The 21,109-nt window shown below is 39.4% G+C and overlaps 2 protein-coding genes across 2 annotated transcripts in view; both read right to left on the bottom strand.

Annotated features, from left to right (window-relative positions):
* LOC112556882 (low-density lipoprotein receptor-related protein 4-like) overlaps nucleotides 1-21,109 on the bottom strand; it is a 454,098-nt gene that overhangs the window by 275,699 nt on the left and 157,290 nt on the right. The gene's annotated exons all lie outside the window — the stretch shown is intronic.
* Nucleotides 639-20,854, bottom strand: LOC112556901 (neuropilin-1-like). Its single transcript, XM_025226344.1, has 8 exons — nucleotides 20,602-20,854; nucleotides 16,306-16,380; nucleotides 12,370-12,554; nucleotides 10,390-10,543; nucleotides 6,280-6,513; nucleotides 5,355-5,526; nucleotides 4,130-4,289; nucleotides 639-760 (listed from the first exon to the last, which is right to left on the bottom strand). The coding sequence occupies exons 2-7, from the start codon at nucleotides 16,370-16,372 to the stop codon at nucleotides 4,217-4,219; spliced, it is 885 nt and encodes a 294-aa protein (XP_025082129.1). The 5' UTR covers nucleotides 16,373-16,380; nucleotides 20,602-20,854; the 3' UTR covers nucleotides 639-760; nucleotides 4,130-4,216.

The following is a 21,109-nucleotide window of genomic DNA, read 5'->3' on the forward strand; positions in this document are numbered from 1 at the left end:
AATGGTTCGGTGAAACAGAACAAACATTTGGTGCCATTCCATCGTGTATGCAAAATTCTAAATTTTTCAGACCATTGACAAGTTAAATTCATCAGTTAGTAGATTCCCCTCATGCTGCACTCACGATACCTTCCAATGTACACCTGTGAATACAGGCCTTTGAAGTCATGTGTCTGAGAAGGATGTAACGAATCTGCTACAAGTCTCTCAAAACCAGTTACTCAATACAGAACACGGTTGCCACCCTGGGACATCGGTAAACCCATTCTCGTAACAGTGAAGAAGTGTAAATTGTTCTGTTGTTACCATGTTGTTTTGGACAGCGCCCTACGACCGCACTTGGAAGACAAAGCGACGGATGTAGTGGAGCAATAAAGGAACTGACTGGAGAATGTGAAGGACTCGATCAGCTCAACACCGCTTAAAGCAAACCCACGTGGCGTGACCGAAAGATGAAGAAATGTATGAGTGAAGAAAATGTATATGAGTAGAGAAGTCTCTATTGAATTTTAAGGTGTAAGTCAATAAAGGACAGACAAGTGAAAGGAGACATGAAAGAAAATATTATCTCCTTTGCATTTCTACATTAGACTCACCATTTTGCATTAAAGTTCCGGTAGTACAGATTGTTTACTGACCTTTACGTGTTGTTTCCTCGGCATAGACGCGAACATCGTTTACTATCCCTTTAACTTGCACACTCGCCCTCATTGTTTTATTCTTGCCAATGCGATAGATGTGTGTTGTTTCTGCCAGATTTCTGTATAACAATAACACAAAGAAGGCTAAAACTTTCTTTCTCGTTGTGTCGCGTTAATTTTCTTTCCTTGTATTTATTGGTTTAAAGTAGCGGTTCTCAACCTTTTACATGTGACGCCCCCCCTGACGAACACCGGTACGTCCGCGACCCCCCCTCCCCTTAGCCAGCTAGGTCGGTGGAGGAGCGGGGGAGCCTTAGCTAACCTCGAACGCCGCGTCGAGGAAATCAATGCAATTCAACAACGTAAGAACAAAGTTCGTATCTGCAAGAAGTATAACTGTTAATGAAATTTTACTAAAGCAAATTCTGTGGTGCTAATAAATATTATTTTATTGGACACTGACTTTGATTAATGAGAAGGTTGAGCCTGCTTGCTGTTGCATAGAGAAGCAAACCTGTGTGCGATGTTGGTACCCACTGCTATTCGCAGCTCAGCCTCTGCGTCCACACGATTTCTGTATTGAGACTTCAGTGCTGCCAATGCTGAAAATCCTTGCTCACACATACACCAAGTTGAAAATGGCAGAAGAACTTTCATTGCTTTCTCAGAAAGCACCGTTGACGCTGATCCAGAATGTTGGCACTGGTGTTGTTTGGAAGACCATTTTCAGGGATTGGTCACTCGAAAGGTCGATGAGCTGCTCTTCTTCTTGCGTGGACAACCCGCTTGTGCTAGGATCAGCCAGAAATGGATTACGAATCCAATCGTATTTAGTCACATCAATTTCAGCGAAGTAATGCTGAAACCTTTCTTGCAGTCCGTTTAGATGGGCAATAATTACATTCTTCACCTGATCAAGATTCAAGTTGTCAGCCTTGCACTTACACAAGCACGGAAACATATCAAAAATATTTTCTTGGCGTATCTTTTGCGTCCACAACGAAATTTTTCGGACGAAAGCATTCATCTTGTCAGTTGTTTGTAATATGGTGGTGTCTTTCCCTTGCATAGAAGTATTCACAACGTTCAGCTTCTCAAATATGTCCGATAAATATGCCATTAGCAGCAGCCATCGGTCGTTCTTAAGCAGGTCAGCCTTGTTGAAAGAGTTCTCCTTCAGAAACACCCACAATTCTTCCCGCAATTCAAAGACTCTCGCGAGAGCTTTTCCACGCGACAACCACTTGATTCGCAGTAATAGAGCAAGGTGTCCTAGTCGGCTCCCATGTCTTGACATATCAGAGAAAACAGGCGAGATCTGGCAGAACTGTTCTTTACAAAGTTCACCGTTTTTATGACATCCGTTTGCACTGTGTTCAACTCAACAGTCAAATCTTTGGAAGCTAGAACTTCACGGTGGATCATGCAGTGAGTCCAAACTACGTCTGGAGCAACCTTTTTAATAAGAGATTGCAACCCTTGTTTTTTTCCAGCCATTGCAGGGGCGCCATCTGTGCACAAGCCGAAGCAGGAACTCCAGGAAATGCCTTGGTCCTTAAGGAAGTCATCGACAATCCCAAAAAAATCTTGGGCTGTTGCTCTGCGTTCAATTTTCTTGCAAAATAAAAAGTCTTCCAGAAGATTATTTTCCCACACGTAACGAATGTAAGCAATCAAATGTGAGTCACCTGCAGTGTCAGTAGCTTCATCTAACTGCAAAGCAAAATTTTGGCTTTTTATACGACTGATCAACTGATCAGACCCGTCTTCAGATATCTCAGTTATTCTTCGGCGAACTGTCATGCCGAGTTTCCAAATGGCGCCGTAGTTTGTTTGGCTTCATACTCTCTGGAGCTAATATTGCGAGGCAAACAACACACTGTGGCCATTCTTTACCATCAGCAATAATGTTTGTAAAACCAGTTTTCAAGTATTCATTGTCATACTTTCTTACTTTCGTAGCAGGCCTTTCTGGTTTTTCATCGGCTCCAGCACCCAAAACTTGCACATCGCTCGTTTCTTCACTTTTTCTTTTCAAAAAACCACCGCAATCAGTTCCTTTTCGCAGTACAAATTTATCCATGGCTATCTTCTTCAGAACAAACACGTGTACTTGCATCCAAAGTTTGGATTAAAACTGCTGTCTTTATCCAGTCGCAGCGCATTGTCTGGTCATGACCTTCTGTCAGGGACCTATAGAGTACTAGGACTGAGCACGTGCGAATGAAAGGGTGTGAATGATGGACGTTTCCTGAATGCGTGCCTTTTAGATGTTAAAAAAAAGAGAGAGAGGTGTGACTGGAGAGGGAGAGGGGAGTCAGCGATGAGAGATTGGGGGAGAGAGAGGGAAAAAGGTGAGAGGAGGGAGATTGGAGGCTTAATTGTTGAGAGGGGGATTGTGTTTTGAGTTTTGGAAGTGAGAAGTCACTGCATGCCGAGACAGTGTACTTGAATAGGGAGAAGAGATTTGGAGTTTCATCGCCCTCACCACTCGGTTACACAATCTAAGCTAATTTCACTAATACCGGTATAAGAAACTTCTAAAAAATGAACACCTTCGCGACCCCCTTGAAGGCACGTCGCGCCCCACAGGTTGAGAACCGCTGGTTTAAAGGAAGACATCTTGGTGAAAGCTGCTAGTTCGTCCAAACATAAACAGAAATTTAAAGTATAGCTCAAAGTATCGCAGGCACAGTACTTTAAAATGTATTTGCTCCCTACACTTGATAAAAATGCAGGAATCACACAAAATGTGAAGCAATCAAAACGGTTTTTGTTAATATGATAACACAATTAATAGTTTTAGATTGTTGTTTTTGAAATGTTCCGTTTACTAGTAAGGAAATATTTTTGATCTCATTATGAGCCCTATTACTTTAGACGCTATTGCTAATAATATTTATAACAGTTTGAAACTATCCAAAATATTCTGTAAGAGTCGTTTGGCTTGAGATGAATATGCCAACCTGTAACAAAAAATCGCAGCGAATCCTAAACCTTCTCTAATTACATCAATCACTGGACCTGCTCAAAATAAACCAAAATGGGTTAAAATGTTTCCACGTGTCCCCCTTTTCACTTCCCAAAGACAGGTAAATGTCAAAGGATCGATGACCAGTAGTAAACCAAGACTCATTCATTTTAAGTTATGTGATTTACATACAACATTTCTATTTTTCAGATGTTATACCTCTCCACAGGTCCAAACAGTTAAATTTCTTTACCAAGCAGCAAAGAGAAAAGGATGTGTAATATAAACCATATATACTGTGTATTATTCGATAAATGAAATGTATGTGTTCCTAAGAAATGATAAAAGAAAAATTCTAAAGGTTTACAAATAAAAAGGAAACATGAGACTTCGTTCACTCTGGCTACATGAAAATGTAGCTTTAAGGCTTTTTTCTGTTTCCTCTACTTTTTATTCCTATGCTAAAACCAACTTTGTTTATTTCTATATCCGAAAGAACAATCGCAATAGCACTCACTCTTCATCTCCCCAGTCCGTGACAAACAACTCATTGTGGTAGATATCCAGGCCCACAAAATATGAGCCTATCTGGTTAAAATAAACTTCAGAACGTTTGCTGTCCACATCCGTCCATCCTATCAGCTGTGTGTCTCCATCTGCCCAGTAAAGTCTCCTCCCTTCACGTGCGCACCCATGGATCCACCCGTTGACACATTCATAAATGCATTCGTTCATCACAGACATAAGTACAAACACAAACACTGATAAGTATGAGGGAAATCAGGATTGGAAAGACACAAATATGTACACTTACACTTCAATTCATGCAAAGTAAGCAAAGGTGAGCTACAAGCAGACAAAAACTAATCATTGATACTGTTAGGAACGGGGGGTGGGGGGGTTGTCACCTCTGTCTGTTGGTAGGCATGGATTATCACCCTTCCCCGTGTACTAGATGGAAGGCTCGGAAGTGAAGACATTTAACAAAAAGGCGTGTATGCGTGAGCGAAAGGTTCACTGAACCCCGGGTGTATGGGGAAAATACTGAGTTAGATTATTCCCACGCCACGTTGACAGTGACCTGTGTGTGTACCCGTCTCTAACAGATACACAGGTTAAAAAAGAAAAGCCTACTGCCTATCTGTAAATAAGTTGTTAAAGCAGGTAAGCAAAATCAAATAAATTATAATAGGGAAAAAAGTAAGTAGAAATCTTAGTTCACATACAAATAAGCAATAAGTGCAAGAAAAATCAGACATCTTACCTTCTGTGTCCAAAGCAAGACCATTAGGACGTTTAAGATGCCTGAATGCAGAAATCAGTGTCTGACGGTCCGAGCCGTCATAGTTACACCTCTCTATTTTACTCCTACTGTAGTCACTCCAGTAGATGACACTGTGGTTTGTGGGAATAATTGGAGAGCGAAACTAAATCACATTTATATTTGGTCTCTATGTCTTTGATTGCAGCTCTCACATTTGAACACAAGGATTTCTAATTTTTTTTATCTACTTTCATTTATTTGTTAGTGTCTCCCTTTACAGCTTGGATTTGTTTTTGCTTTTTCCCTCTTTATTTCCAAAATCCCAAGTGTATCATCATTATTAGCATGTAAATCTCTCTTCTGTATACATGTGATAAATAAATTCTGTAGCATTTAATTTATTTTTAAGCATCGTAAACCTATTAAAATTAATTAGCGCAATTTCTTTAACATCATTTACAAGTCGTACTATATTCACCCATTGTGTTTGTCGAGTTCGATGTCCACAGGCTGACCAATGTCTGAATCGACGACAATATGATGACTGTTGTTGGTGTCCAGTGATATCATTCCAATGACCTTGTTGCCCTCGTCGGCGTAGAACAGTAGCCTCGACACAGAGTCCACAGAAATGCTCAGTAGATAGCGTCCTTAAAGACAGTTAACAAACGAATATTTATGATACAGATTTCTGTCACCCTAGTGTGTCCTGTTGATTAGCACGTTTGCTATGACACTTGCTCTTCTCTATACCTTTTAATATCGTTATGCCATGTGGTACATTGTGAACAACTTTGCTGATCACCTGACTACTACCACAGTTGCGCCATCTTGTATTTGTTGTTCGTTTTAATCTGTAAAACATCAGCAGCAAAGATGTAAAGGTCTTTTAGGAAACTGCTTCATAAACTTTCTCGATCTGTAATGCAACTTCTGTGTCATTCATCGTTGTAGGAACTGAAGTATGAGCATATCATCGGCAGTCTCGTCTGTTCTCACGTTAGAACATTCATAATCACTTAGTTTTGAGATTGTGCACACGATAACTTCTCTGTAGTTTTGTTATTCCATGGGTTACATCAAACACATTTTTTCCACATCATTATGACTGCTAACCGATTTGTTTAATACCTAGCTCTCCTAGCAAGTTTTGTTTTTAGGATTTTTGTCTTTTTGTTTGCAGCTGTGGAATGTTCCTCTGTCAATCTTGCTGCTGACATGGGCCTCTGTGTGTCTTAGGCATGTTGTGTCCATTTTGCGTTTTTGCCTTTCTGTAAAGCACTATGAGTCTTACCTTTAGTAGAAAAATAAGCTATATAAAATATATTTACCATTATAAAATTCTCTTAGATATTTTATTATAAGTACACACCAAATGACCACGGTGTTTGTAAGTACTTTACCTTGACTAATACTGCGAACCAGCCGAGCATCGCTGCCATCAAGGTTAGCGGATCGGATGGTCTTCTCCCCTGTATTTGACCAATAGACACGACCGTCTACTGGATCGTAGTCAATACCATATGGGTTCTGTAGACCATCAGGACTGATTGTAACATTACTTCCCGTGTCGATGTCTATGCGATAGATGCCGTTATGAAAGTCAGTGACAAGGAGAAACTTCTGTGGAATGATTGCTGTGGACAAGATAAAGTTTCTGACATTATTCTGACAATAACAAGAGTAAGGTTTTACATTTAACATGTAGTCAAAAGTATGTTATCTCAGATACTGTCTCAGCTACAATTTTTCTTATACTAAAATAGAGTATAGGACGAAAACATTAACACAAGATAGAATAACGAAAAATATAAACAATTGAAAAACAAGATCAGACGAACAAAGAAGAGGTAAAAAGAAAGAGGAAGGAGGACAAGGAAAGAAAAGGAAAAATATATATGTAATGTGAATTGTTCCGACTGCTGCTATTTTGTGTTGTGTTCACTGGCAGTATTTACTATATACATGCTATGGTATTTACAGGTATTTACAAGCCATTCAGTTTAGATTAGCTGCACAAGTTAAAAATCTTTGCGGTATTTTAGGGTTAACTGAGGATTTTGTAAATAGAATAAGTCTGCATGTCCGGTAAACTATAGGAAAGAGAGAGAGAGAGAATAGGACAAAGAGACTCAAAAAAGAGAAGGTTATTGAGTTAGTACAGGTAGTCCTCGACTTACGACGCTGATCCGTTCTTACGCGGCGTCGTAAACCGAATTTCGACGTAAGTCGGATCATACGCTCACACAGTACTATACCATAATAACAGTACAGTACTGCAAACACTTAGCCTATCCAAACACCTATCCTAACACAGTAGCCTACATAATTGTCAATAAACATAAGCACAGTACAATATTGTGCAGTACAGTACGCTTTGTCATCACTGTCGCTGTCATAGCAGCAGATCCTGTCACGTGTTCAAGGATGCGATCTTTATCCTTGATAATCGTAGAGACAGTCGAACGACTAAGTCCTAATGACCTGCTAATTTCTGTTGCTGTTTCCCCCTTCTCAGATTGCCTTATGACTTCCTCCGCACGTGGAATGGGGATCACGCACAGTTCGACTTACGACGCTAAACCTCGCAAGTCGGAATGAGCGTCGTATAAAGCGTCGTAACCACGAAACGACGTAACTCGAGACCGTCGTAACCGGAGGACTACCTGTACAGAGATAGATGAGGTTTCATTTCAAGGATTGCCACCATTTTCTACCCACGTCGTGATCTTGCTGACAGCCTTGGGTTTCCGAGTTGTGAATTCTGTGTGCTGGGACATTTTGATAACTTTTGCGCCTCACCACCCACCACAATATGTGCTACGCAGTCTCCTTATTGTCTCAGCATTTCGACTAAGGTTTAATCAGGTGTCAGTTCAAAGTAAAGTCTGTTAATCCAGTACGTAAGGATAATCTACTTTGTACGCAAAAATGTAAAATTTAATATCAACCTTCTAGATCATGGAAGACAGGTGTGTAAGACAGGTGTCACTCTCTCCATAGACGTCATTGACGCCTCTGCCAGTTGGCTGGTCCCGCTTTAACTGTTTACTTCATACCCTTTAGGGTTTTACCCCATACAACAACTCTACTGTGGCACGTACATCCCACTTTTCTGCACAAGGTGTTTCAGGCTTGTCAACAAGCCACTCTATACCCTAAATGGGGGATTATTACTTACGTCCTCTGGTTACTACATGACAGAGACTGTATTATATTATCTTGAAACTATAGCATAGACATTTTATTTATACTTTTTTTAAACCTCGCTATGTGGTGCCAATGACCCAGTAACAAAGACCGTACTCCAACAAGACAAAGTCCTTTATTCGATCAAGGGCAAAGGCCTGACACATCCCGAAAAAAAAAGTTTTACATGATCTCGCAGTTTATTTATATACACTATGGTACACTTAAGGGAAAGTTCAGAAATTCTTTTACTGCACTTGTCACGACATCGGTTGCCATGAAAATGATCCAGAATGGCGCCAAAACATACTTTCTAAAAAAAGCTTATCACTCCCTTACTTTTTAAGTAGACAGATTTTTTTTGGAAATAGTTAACTAAAGTTAACTACAAGCGCTCGAGGGGAAATTAACAAAATCAACTAAATTCTTTTTATGAATTTTTCTTGTCTGTTACACTTTAAAAGATTTTGATTTAAGGCCCAACACGTCCCGAAAAATGTTACCTTTAACAAGATATCGTCAATTTTTTAATATCGGTTCAGAAAATGGTTTCACTGCATATGTCACGCCACCAGTTACCAAAGAAACGATCAAAAATAGAGCAAAAATAAAGATTTCATAAAAAGCTCATAACTTTGTTAATGTTTTTGAGTAGATTGAAAATTCTTTTTGAAATTAAAGATCTACCATCGTACCGAAAGAAAATTAGCAACGTCATCTTAGTTATTTTTTTATAACTTTTTAAAATTGGTATGTTAAAATTTAAGAAATTGTTATTTAAATTAGTGTAACTACTAAATATTTCTTAAAAACCTCTTTAGAAATGTTAAGGTATGTCTTAAGAAAAAGTCACTTAAGTTTCAAGTTTGTATCACATGTCAATATAGAGGTAAAAGGTTTTGAGGTAAGCAAGTGGTAAGAAAAACAAATACTAAAAAAACAAGAAAATAAAAAGTGACAGTTTTGATAGAACTAAAGTGCTAAATATTTTTTAGAAAGCCCTTATAGAAATATTTTATATGTACAAAGAAAAACTCAACGAAATTTCAGGTCTCTATCAGTTATAAGCATAAAGTTGTAAGTTTTTTTTAAGTAAACAAGCTAACAAAGACAAGAAACTGAGAATGCACGAACAGGTGAAAGCTTAGTAACTGTGTTTTATCTAAGCCTTTCATGTAATTTCTGGTGTTGTGAAAAGTACAGCCACCTTTTAATATTTTACTACATAACTAATAAAAATAATTTATTTATATCACATTTTTATTATTAGTACAGATGCTGTTGTGTGTGAAAATGTTGACTAGACTGCAAAGAAATAGTAATTAGAGGAAACCCTCTGTGCTCATCGTTCTTAAAACAAACATGGCTGCTTCTATAAAGCCCTTTTGCACTTTCGCCATGGTCACACAGGCCGTTTTGCCATATAGACCCCGTATACTCGGGACATGTGACCCAGATGCCGCCCATCTTCCTTTGCTGCTAGGGTCCGACGAATGTTCGTGGTGTGACCTACGATCCCGTCAAAGTCGGTGGTAGTGAATTCTGATTAGATATATGCAAAGTATAATTACACAAGCGGCCATTTTAGGAAATGTCCAACCCTTTGTTTTGTGTAGAAAAGAGCGCGAATTATAGCGTAGGAACCTTTTACCGGCCTTGATCTAGACTTTATTTGAAAGACGATTAAAAGCTCTATCTGACGATTGCGATGTGCCCCACTTTCTCGAAAGGCAGAGTGTGTTCACGAGCATGCATTACTGGACTGCTGGCAGACGATATTTTCCCAGTTAACTACTAAAACGAGGCAGGTTTGTACACAGCTTCCAAAACCATCTAGACATGTAGAGTAGATAGAAGACACGTTACACATTCAAAATATGCTATAATAAAATAGCTGAAATAAAAGTTTTCTATTAAATTGAAGAGGATATGTCAAGTTAAGTTATTTTTTAAGGTGATATTTTAGGTGATAACGTATGATGTGATTTGATCAGTATGTAAGTGGAGATTTGTATGATATTAGCTGTATAGAACCGTGTAATTATTTTTATATTTCCAGTACAGTCACGCTGGTTGATTAGGTTTCTTACATAAGAAAAATAAGAAACAAGAAAAGTGCAACAGCAGTAACGTTTAGGATAAATAAAAAAAGATCTTATGCATATGTTGTTTTTTTTAAATGACAAAACTCGTGCACACGATGTAGCATTTCTGTGTGCTCTACATGTCATTGACAGACACCAGGCAAGTATATGCATTAAGAGAAAAAAGAAACTAAAAATTAAAAGGACACAGTTATAGTGATTTTGTAAATTGCTGTTTACCTGATGAGTAAGTTGCATTGAAGCCAGTGCCAGACTCTGAGCCAGACTGGAATCTGATCCACATGGTGTTAGACGTGGACCTCACTCTGTCCGGAACACTCGTGTTACAGAAGATACCCATAGACGGTGACGGCTCGGAGCTTCCATCCCGGATCTTAGGATGTGAACATAAAGTCGTTGAAGTTAAACAAAAATATGATGATGTTTGCTAAAGTTCCTAAACGTTTCGGTTTTTGTTGTCATATCAGAAACATGCATACCCACCAAGTCACATTTAATGTACTTCAAGCATTTCGTTGTACAATATATATCAAATACTATATATATAAAATGAGTCACTAGTTAAAATTATATTTATCTGCACTTTCATGCGAATTGTATTTTGTTGTGACTGCTGTCGCTGCCTGTCACTAAAGTAATGACCATACTGTAAACATGAGTACGAGGGCAGTTTAAAAAGTTCTAAAACCCATCCAGAGGGACTTGCAGAAACAAGACATTTTTTCACAATTTTTCCCTATTGACATTCAATCGACATCAATGCACATTCCAAAGATGCTCAAACATTGTAATCCCATCACGGAAAAAGGTGACCTCCTGGACCATCAAAACTCTTCCACAGCACATGCGACTCCATCAGTGTTTCCAAACTGCTAACAACTCAGGTGGAATTTAAGTTTAGCAAACAGGTAAAAGTCACATGGGGCTGTGTCTGGTGAGTTAGGGGGATGTGTAGCAATTCAAACCACAGTTGGCTGCTTCAGCTACTGCAACCTGAGCAAAGTGGATGCTTTATACAGGGCTGCCCTCAGCTTTCTCTGTGTTTTAATTTGACTGCTTCCTTCAGTTGTATTAATTCTGATGGATAGTACTGTTCTACAATAGTTCTTTCCTTTACCGGGTGGTTTCTCGTGATTGCGCCTTCAGAATAAAAAAAAAATAAGCCATCAAATTGCCAACTTGCCTGCTTGAATTTGTTTCAAGGTGGAGAACCAGTGTTTCAACTGTTTGCTTTGAATCTTTCATTCAGGTTTGTAGTGATCAGCCCAGGTTTTATTTTAAGTTACTGATCTGCGGTTGAAGTGAGATAGAAGTGTCCTGAAAATGTAAACCCTTTTCAGCTTCTGCTCTGACCTCAACATTCTCATGATTCATCTTGCAGACAGCTTGTTCATCCCCTGGAACTCAGTTAAAACGGTGTGGACTGAACCAGAAGTAATGGACTTTGTTACCTGCTGGACAGTAAAACCTCTGTCATTAAAAACCATATTGTGAATGGCATCAACTTGATCATCAGTGGTTGAGGTTTTTGGACGACCTGACTGAGGGCTATCTTCAGTGGTGACCATACCCCGCTTGAATTCAGCAGCCCACTTCTTCACAGTTGCATAGGAAGGGGAGTCCTCTGATACAACCATGTCCTCATGGATTTCCTTTTGTGTAATACCCTTCTTTCACAGACACTTTCTGACTGCTCGGGCCTCTGTTTTTTTCATGTTTTAGATTTGTCGTACTAACATACACCTTTGTATGTGCCTCACGTGCACACAAATTTAAATAGATTTTGTATTAGTTTTTACTGTTTTATAAGAAGTGGTAGTCTGTAACCACAACAATAATATTCAACTATGGTTCTTCCTTCTGGGTGAGGCTGAGAACTTTTTGAACGACTCTCGTAGGTGGTTTGGAAAGTAGGTGCTAAAGATCACTTTTCTGGAGAACAGTATTTGTAAGATTTGATTGCTAGATAGTTCCATTGCTCACTCTCGTTACTTTTTTTATCTTCTTTAATTCTGTATTATTCCAGCTAAATTTCATTTTACTTTTGGTTCTTTTTAGTCCCTAACAAAGTCCATAAACACCCAATGAAAAATTAAATATTCCCTATATAAATCTTCCAAATCAGTATTAGAATATTAAATGATGCATTTTATAATGAAAACCCGGCATTTAACTAAAGGCAAAGAATTAATCACAAACCTCTAAATAGTCCAACTTGCAGTCATCGGTTCCAGCCTCAATTTCAAATGTAACAAATGTCAAGGTAATGCGATGGCCCTGTGTTGTGTTGATGATGTAGGTACAGTCTTCATTAGGCGGGTACTGACTGGGGTACAGCGGGGACGAGATGGAGCCACTGGGTGAGGTGTACACACCATCACAGGCTAGAGTATAAACAAAGCTGTTGGGACATTAAAGGTCAAGACTAACATGTAGGACTTCATCATAATTAACATTTGGTCTCATAACCTGAGAGTCTGAGACTTTATTGCTACGTGAGACTTTATGGGTGTGAATGTCAGATGCAAGACTGGCGACCAAAACAGGACTTGGGCGCCACATATATGTTGTGCTACATGTGTAACAAAACTTTCACAGGGTTGAATTGCACAAGACTATCAATTCTGTATGCAGTCCTCATGTGTTGAGCGACCCAAGCAACTACACAAATAACTGTTTCTGGTTGGTTCTTCTTCTTTCCGGTGGGATAACGAAGTAAAATAAGTCGAAAACTGTCTACTCCAACATTCCATCTGCCATGAGCAGTTCCCCATGGTGAGGGACTTCCTATTTCAGAACCTCCAGCATAATATTTTCTTGATTGATCTGATGTGGACGAGAGTAAGCCGACAAGTTCTTATCTTGGTACGTCAGCGTGCAGTGATTCAGATTTTCACTGTAGTGCATCATTAAGAACACACAGAATAACACAGAAAGAACTCAATGACCTGGTTCGTGATTTGGACTTATCCAAGAACAAGGCAGACTCGCTAGGTTCAAAACTCCAAATATGGAATCTTCTACAAGAAGATGTTACAATTGCTTTACATCAAATCACTACCAGCAATTGGATCTTTTTCAATAGAGTGGAAGGTAATCTGGTATTCAGTTCCGATATTGAGCGCCTCATTAATGCTTTAGAAATCACTCACGACCCACAACAATGAAGACTATTTATAGACTTTTTGTAAAACACTTTGTGTCTGCTTTTGATAGTGGTGTAAAACACTATATAAATTAAATTAATTAATTATTATAATTATTATTATTGTGATGATGATTATTACTACCTTCATCCTTAAACAACTGAGTTTTCAGGCTGTGACTTTATACAATGGAAACCGTCTTCTACCTACTCCAGTAGTGCACACTGTCAACATGAAAGGGACTTGCGATAGCTTAAAACAGTTACTGAGTTCCATTGAGTATAACAAGTACAGCTGGCACCTCTCTGGTGATTTAAAGATAGTTGTCCTTTTAACGGGACTGCAGCAGGGACATACAAATACTTGTTTCTTATGTAAGTGGGATAGCCGAGGAAGGGAACTGCATTACTTGCAGAAGGAATGGACTCGCAGAGGAAATGTAGCAGTTGGACAGAAAAGCATCCATCACCCAGCTCTGGTCAATGCTTACATAATCCTTCTACTGAGCATCCAGATTCCAGAGCTCTTCAAAGATGACAGGTTCAATAACTTGCTGCAGGGTGATGAATATCTATCAATACGAATGTGAAACAAGCTTAATGCGTTTCGCCTAGTGTCCCCAAACTTCCCTCTGGAATGGTAAGACAGAAAACTACAAGAAACTAGTTGTAGACATACTAATGCAGTATCAGAAACTTGGCTGCATTATGTATTTAATGATTCCCTTCCTACCTACCCACCTTGATTTCTTTCCTGACAACTGTGAAATGGTTAGGGATAAACTTGACCAATCACGATATCTAAACGATAGAGAAATTATACCATGGAGAATTGTTCACTACCATGCTGTCTGACTATTGATGGACAATTGCCAGAGATGCTCTGTACAAACAGCTGTACAAAAGGCAGTTAAAGAAATATAATACGTAGTGTATTACTTGATTTTTTACTGGTATTAAGCAGAGGTCAATTTCGTGATGTACGCAATAACTATTACAGATTAGAACAAAACTAAAAATCAAAAATTGAAAAACACAAGCTCAACCAATGTCAAGATATAAAAGAAAAAGGAAGATGTCAGAGCTGAATACTATGATCCCAATCGCCAAGGGAAGAGGTCTGTCAGGGAGGACAAGAGACGCTTCACCAATGAACTGACAGAAGAAGAGAAAGCAGCTACAGAGGGACACATGAAGCGACAATACGAAATAACACAGCAAACAAGCCAGAGAAAGACAAAGAGGGTAAGATCATCACAAACGACAAAGAGACCGTTGGGTGGAACACTTCGACGAGACCCTGAATCAACCTCATCCACCATCTTTGCCTGACAGGCCACCAGCAACTGAATAACTTTATGTCAACACCAGCCCTCCCACTAAGGCAGAAATTATCAGAGCTATCAAAAGCATGAAAAGGGGAAAAGCAGCGGGCCCGGATGGCATACCCCAGCAGTATTTAAATCAGACCCAGAAACAAAAGCAACAATTTTACATCCCCTTCTACACAAGAGATCTGGGAACAAGAGCTAGTACCAACAGACTGAAAGCTAGGCCACCTGGTCAAGTTTAAATGAGACCTCTCTCAGTACAACAATTGGCGGGGGATCATGCTGCTGTCCGTCCCCTGTAAAGTTCTATCAAGGGTAATACTAGAGAGACTGAAGAAGGCACTAGACAAGAAATTGAGACCAAAACAAGTTTGGTTTCGGCAGGATAGGTCATGTACTGATCACATTGTCACCCACCGTATCATCATTCAACAATCTATTGAAAGGCAGTCCTCTCTATATATAACTTTTGTGGACTTTACGATGACATTCGACAGTGAAGACAGGGACGTCATCCACAGGCTTATGATCTATTAAGGTATTCTACCTAAGCTCAAAAACACTATTCAGAGGGTGTACGAAGAATCTTCATTTCACGCTATTCACACCGGCAAACTCATTAGACCTTTCGTAATGAAGACCGGCGTAGGACAGGCTTACATATTAACTCCAAAAATCTTCCTAATGGTCATAGATTGGATCATACGCAAGGCAACCCAAGACAACAACACTGGTATCCTTCACCAAACAGCTATAAATAAGATTCTTGATTTTGCAGATGACATTAGTCTCCTATGTCATCAATAACAACACGCACAAACCAAACTGAGTAAGATACCAGAGGAAGAGAAGATAGGCTCAAAGCTCAGCAGAAAGACGACTACATTGATGAATACTCCCAAGCCAACTTCAAGGAGTTAGCATCCTGGAAACAGATCGCTCTGTGTATCTGGGGAGTATTATTCGTCAACAAGGACGGTGGAGCGGACGATGACATCAAAAGCCACAGCAACAAGGCCAGGCCTGCGTTTAACAGCCTACGCCCCATCTGGAACTTCCGAGCAATATCCGTCAGCAGTAAGACCAGCATCTTCAACACCAATGTGAAGGTTTTCCTACTGTATGATTCTGAAACCTGGAGAGTGATAAACACTATCAACAACAAGCTCCAGACCTTTGCCAACTGATGCCTACGCCCTATTCTGGGAATAAGATGGCCTGAAAGACCTCCAGCAGCAGCCCGTGGAAAAGAACCAATCAGAATGCCACTAGCCAAAGCACCACAAAGTGCAGATGGGGCTGGATAGGACACACCCTGCGCAAACCAGCTGACACCATTGCCAAGCAGGCATTTAACTGGAATCTTCAAGGGAAGAGGAGAGTTGGGAGACCAAAGCAGACTTGGAAAAGAACAGTAGAGAGTGAGGCAAAGGACATCAGAACCACCGGGTCCGCTGGGGAGATTTTGTTGCTGCCCTATGCTCCTGGAGGAGTAACAAGGACTAAACTAAACAACAAAACTAGAGCCAATTTTGCATTTGTATTGACATATTCGTGTTAAGCAAATAAAAATTCGTTTAGAAACGACTAATTTTATTTCAGTAACATGACGGTTGTAAAAAAATTGTTTACCAGTAATTCTCAACCTAGCGATCTTACCTCGTGTTTTTTGTACGTGGTGCTGAATCAAGAATGTAAAGAAACACACGAAAAGCTGCATAGTCATCTTTATCACTGAAATAAGAGCAGAACATGTAAAATATAAGCTTTTAAAAATGGGATCAGTCAATAAATGTTACATAGTATCAACTAAAATGTGAAATGTTAAAACAGATTACAAGATTACTAGTCCACATAGTGACTTCTTTAAAAAAGAAACGAATTATGTATGTTCTTGACAAAAGATTATTAATAAAAGGGTTAGATCCCTTTGTATTATTAAAAACTGGTAAAACCTTAATGACAATATATGTTTTCGCAGCAAAGGTAGATATTTAAAGGAAAAACATAAAATACAGACACGCTATCTCAGTTATGGCACGTGGCAGTAAAATCTTAAATATCAAACCTTTTTTCACAAATCAAACTCAACAAGCGTTTGCTGGAAAGGTTAGGTTTTCTCGCCTCATACTCAACAGCCCTGTGTACTATCCATACCACTATAAATCTTTACAAGGAAGGACAAAAGTTTGTAGCAATACCAACTTCACTGCATCAGTTAGGTCAGGCAGGAATAAACAAAACTCAGTAGTTTCCTTCATTTGGTCATGCACGCACGCTTACACCCACGCACACTCACTATTTAGGTGTTGCATATCCTTAAACGCCTTTACAAAATTTGCCCATGATCTATACATTCTTCCACTAATACCAAAATAAGTAAATAAATCGGCAACAAAAAATAGTATCTGACAATCGTAATAAGCATCGTAATTAAAGGGTATCCAAAAGTGTGCGGGCTTGAGGGACCTGCTTGACCTAGGTACTTCATTATCTCTTCAGTGTTTCAGTTCATTTAATTATCACGAAATTTTCTACACACAGGTACCTTTGGCTACCGACCTCGACCGTGCATCTCCGATATTTTCTCATTTCTCTGTGAACCTTGCAATCTGCCATCTTGTTTGACTCAAGATTGTGACCTGACTGTCATAGTAAGAACGGTCCAACCAACACACTCACAGCAGAAAATTGCACGTTCTTTTAACAGTAAAACAAAACGATTGTCTGAGGCTGCCAACGCGTTATTTTCCATTGTTATGGTTTCAAGACTTCACAATACAGCAGCGCAGTAACACATGGTAACATAGACACCTTGGCACTGGCTTCTGATATAAATGTAAATCCCAAAAATCCAAAAGCTTTTAACTCTTAAGTTACAGAAATCAGTTTCAAAAACATTTTAATTGTTACATTACGTATATCAATCTTCAAGTTCGGGTCCCGGGTATAGTTCTTATCTATACGCAGACAGGCTCACGGTCTGTCTTTAAAATATCAGTTTTCGATGACGATACTCCAGGTTCAAACTACCTGATAGTTGTCGTCCTTCCCGTGGAAATAAAACTTAATTCCAACTAACACCGATAACGATTTAAGTACTGTTGTGCTGCCTGATCACAAGACGAAGAGAGAATAAAGTCCTGGGAGAATGCTTATCCGTGTCTGTAGGCTCCAATCAGACAAGCCCACCCTCCACCCTAAAAAAAGAGAAGTTGATTGTGGACTGTAATCATACTCTTAACCCTATTTGTCTATTGATACAACCTTCACAGGTGTATACGTGTATAAATTTCGATATGAAAATAACAAAGGATATCATATCTCGTCTAGGCGAGATTAACCCACAGAGGTCATTTCCACGCCGCACACAGCGTCGGTCGCTGCTATAGGATGTAGATGCCAGGACTCAAACTCGTCTTTCCCCTTCAGTATTCTAGGCAGGAGTGAATTTTCTATCCAGTCACTGGCTAAAATTTATTTCTGAGGGAGATGCAAAACATTCACTTGCAGTTAACTATTTTAGTTATACCCCCCTTATACATTCTTACACTTATTTTCCCTATATATCCAACCTGAAGCACTGAACAGACGACGAAGTACCGAGGTCAGGGAGGTCAAGGCAGCACACAACCGGAATCGGGACAATGCGGTAGAAGTGGAAACAATTAGACAACTAATGTGACACAGGATACACGATATGTAGTCTTATTTGTAAAGGACAACAGATGTCAAGAGCCTGGTGTTGAATGTCCAGAGTTCAAGAGATCAACATGAAGTCATTCAGGGTTATCTGGTTCAGTCTCTACACAAACTTAAATCCCCTGGACACTTGGCAGACGATTTTTTTTTCAATTGACTGCTAGAACGAGGCTCCATACCAGTAAGCTTCCGGTTTATTCACATTTCAGATTAACAACTAAAACGAGACATTAAACGACATAGCTTCCGGTTTATTCCCATTCTTTGTTACGGCTCGCCGAGACTAACAGCGGATCACTTCGCAGGAGGCCAAGAGTGAGTCTCGGCGTACAGACATCAGTCCATAAGTACACCTTCAGGGACTTTACTCCATCATGCAGTGATGTCATCAGTGACGACATTGCACAATGACGTAAACATACAGCGCGCTGTTTACTCCAAGCCCAAAGATAAACAAATGTTGATTAAATATAAGATGTCCCCACACCCACATGTGACAAGCAGGCCCGACACTCAGAGCATTCACTCTCTAAGCGCCGCCATCTTATTTATAAAGAGATTGCTCTAAATAAAAGTTTACTTTGCTGGAATATTTGTTGTCTGCAAGTAAATAAATCCGCTATCCACAAAACTGGTTGATTTGATAAACTATAATCAGATATTAGCTTCAATATTAAAAAACAAGGTTGGATTGTAAAAGAACCAACATCAACCAAATGAAATCGTGCGTGCGACTTTGGTTTTTCCAAATGTTTACATAATTTATTTAAGATAACTACATCCTCACTAAGCTCCGTGCAAATCGCAGTAGGCCTAATTCGCTTCCTATGTCATGCTTTTTTCTGTTGTTGTTTTTTTTTTTCTTGTTTTTGTTTTGTTATTCAAGGGAGGTAAGAGGTCGTGGCAGAAATGATTAGCTCCATTGCAATTAGCTTTCTTGGGAAGTGTAACAATGTTGGAAAGTTTGTAGAAGGCTGAACTATGATCAAAAAAGAGTTGAAATAGGTGTTCCAACACTTAACTAAGCAAAGCATCAGTGTAAGACACGTTACTTTACAATGAAAATCGGGCTTCTCAAAATGTGTAGAAAATTATTTAAAACATTCAGAAACTCCTGATCATCATGCTACGTCACATTTGACTGATATGGTCCACTTACTGATTGCCAAAAGCGAATGTGAGTGACCCACTAGCGTAGGTTAATCGTGTCTTTATGCTTATTTCCGCCACAAAGGTTCTTATAGTCTCTTTCTCATTCTTATTTTTGATATTTTTGTTTGAATTTACCCAAGTCTTCTCAAAAGAATCAAAGGTCTTTTTGCTATCTAGAACACCTTTAAATCCGTCAGTGAACTAACGTTTGTTACTCGCAAGAAATTTGCAAGGTATCACTATATTAACACATACAAATGTAACACGAAACATGAGTCAAATCAACAGCATTTCGTGGGACGTTGTAAAAATGCAAATGTTAGTCATCTCGCAGGGACAGCATGATGAATGGAAGGACAAGCATCTTGTTTCTGGCTGTAAATGCTTTCCTAACCACTACTACTACCAATAATAATATTAAGTTTGTAAAGCGCATACTCAAACTCCTCTATGGACAGAATACGAGGGAAGGGAAAACAAACAAATAATATATAAACTATAACAGAATAAAGAACCGCACTAAACTAAGAATAAAATCAAATACAGAAAGAACAAAGAGGAACCAAATAACAAGAACAAGAGCTGAGAGTAACGCAATATTACAAAAGGAAGGATGCGACAAAGGACTAGCATTATGGGAAAGGTTTTTCAAAGTCATGTTTACGGAAGCGGTACGTTTTCAGTGCACGTGTAAAGGATTGAATGGTGGGTAGGTGGTGGATATGGAAAGGCAGAGACTTCCATTGTTTCTCTGCACAATAACTAAACATCCTGTGGCCATATGTTGTTGTTGTGGTGACAGGAAGAGTAAGGAGACGATCATCAGACGAGAAGCTGAGTAGTGTAGCTGGGATGTAAGGGAAGAACAGTTCAGAGAAATAATCAGGGCAGGTGCCAGCAAAGAAATGAAAACACAGCACGGGCAGTTTAAAATGGCTGCCAGACGGATGAGAAGCCAGTGTACACAACTTAGGAGAGGGGAGGCGTGGTCCCGTTTCCTGCTCTAAGCACCAGACGTGCAGCAGAGTTCTGTACTTTCTGGAGTTTGTGATGATGATGATGATGATGATGATGATGATGATGATGATGATGCACACTTACCACGAGATTTGACTTCTTACACTTGCTTAGAGAATCGTTTCCTTTTATTTACCTCCACAGTAGAATGTAGCTAAAGCTTTGACAACAATATCTACTCTGTGTTTTAAATCTTTCTGAATAAAACTCAAAAGAGAAAAAAACTCAAACGAATTTCCTTCACACAAGAGCTTCCTCTTTAAGACACCCAGACGTGCGCTGTGAACATTTATAAAGTACAAATGACATCCTCGTCTGACGAGCCCACAGGCGATCTATTGGGTGAACATTTTGTGGACTCTGACGTCCCGGCCACATAACAGACATTTGATTGGGTGAACATACCAGGATGTCAGTTCTTGACTGGGCGTTACCAACACAGACAATTCTCTAAGCACACTGTGAAGAAACAACCATGGCAGCCATCATTATTCAACATCAGAGAAATTTGTAGGAGAAAAGCTCCGACGTTCTTTGGCTCGCTGTCTACAGTTCTTTTGCAAGTCTGATTTGGTCTCCTAACTCTCCTCTT

The sequence above is a fragment of the Pomacea canaliculata genome, linkage group LG2 (genome assembly GCF_003073045.1).
Source record: "Pomacea canaliculata isolate SZHN2017 linkage group LG2, ASM307304v1, whole genome shotgun sequence".
NCBI lineage: Eukaryota > Metazoa > Mollusca > Gastropoda > Architaenioglossa > Ampullariidae > Pomacea > Pomacea canaliculata.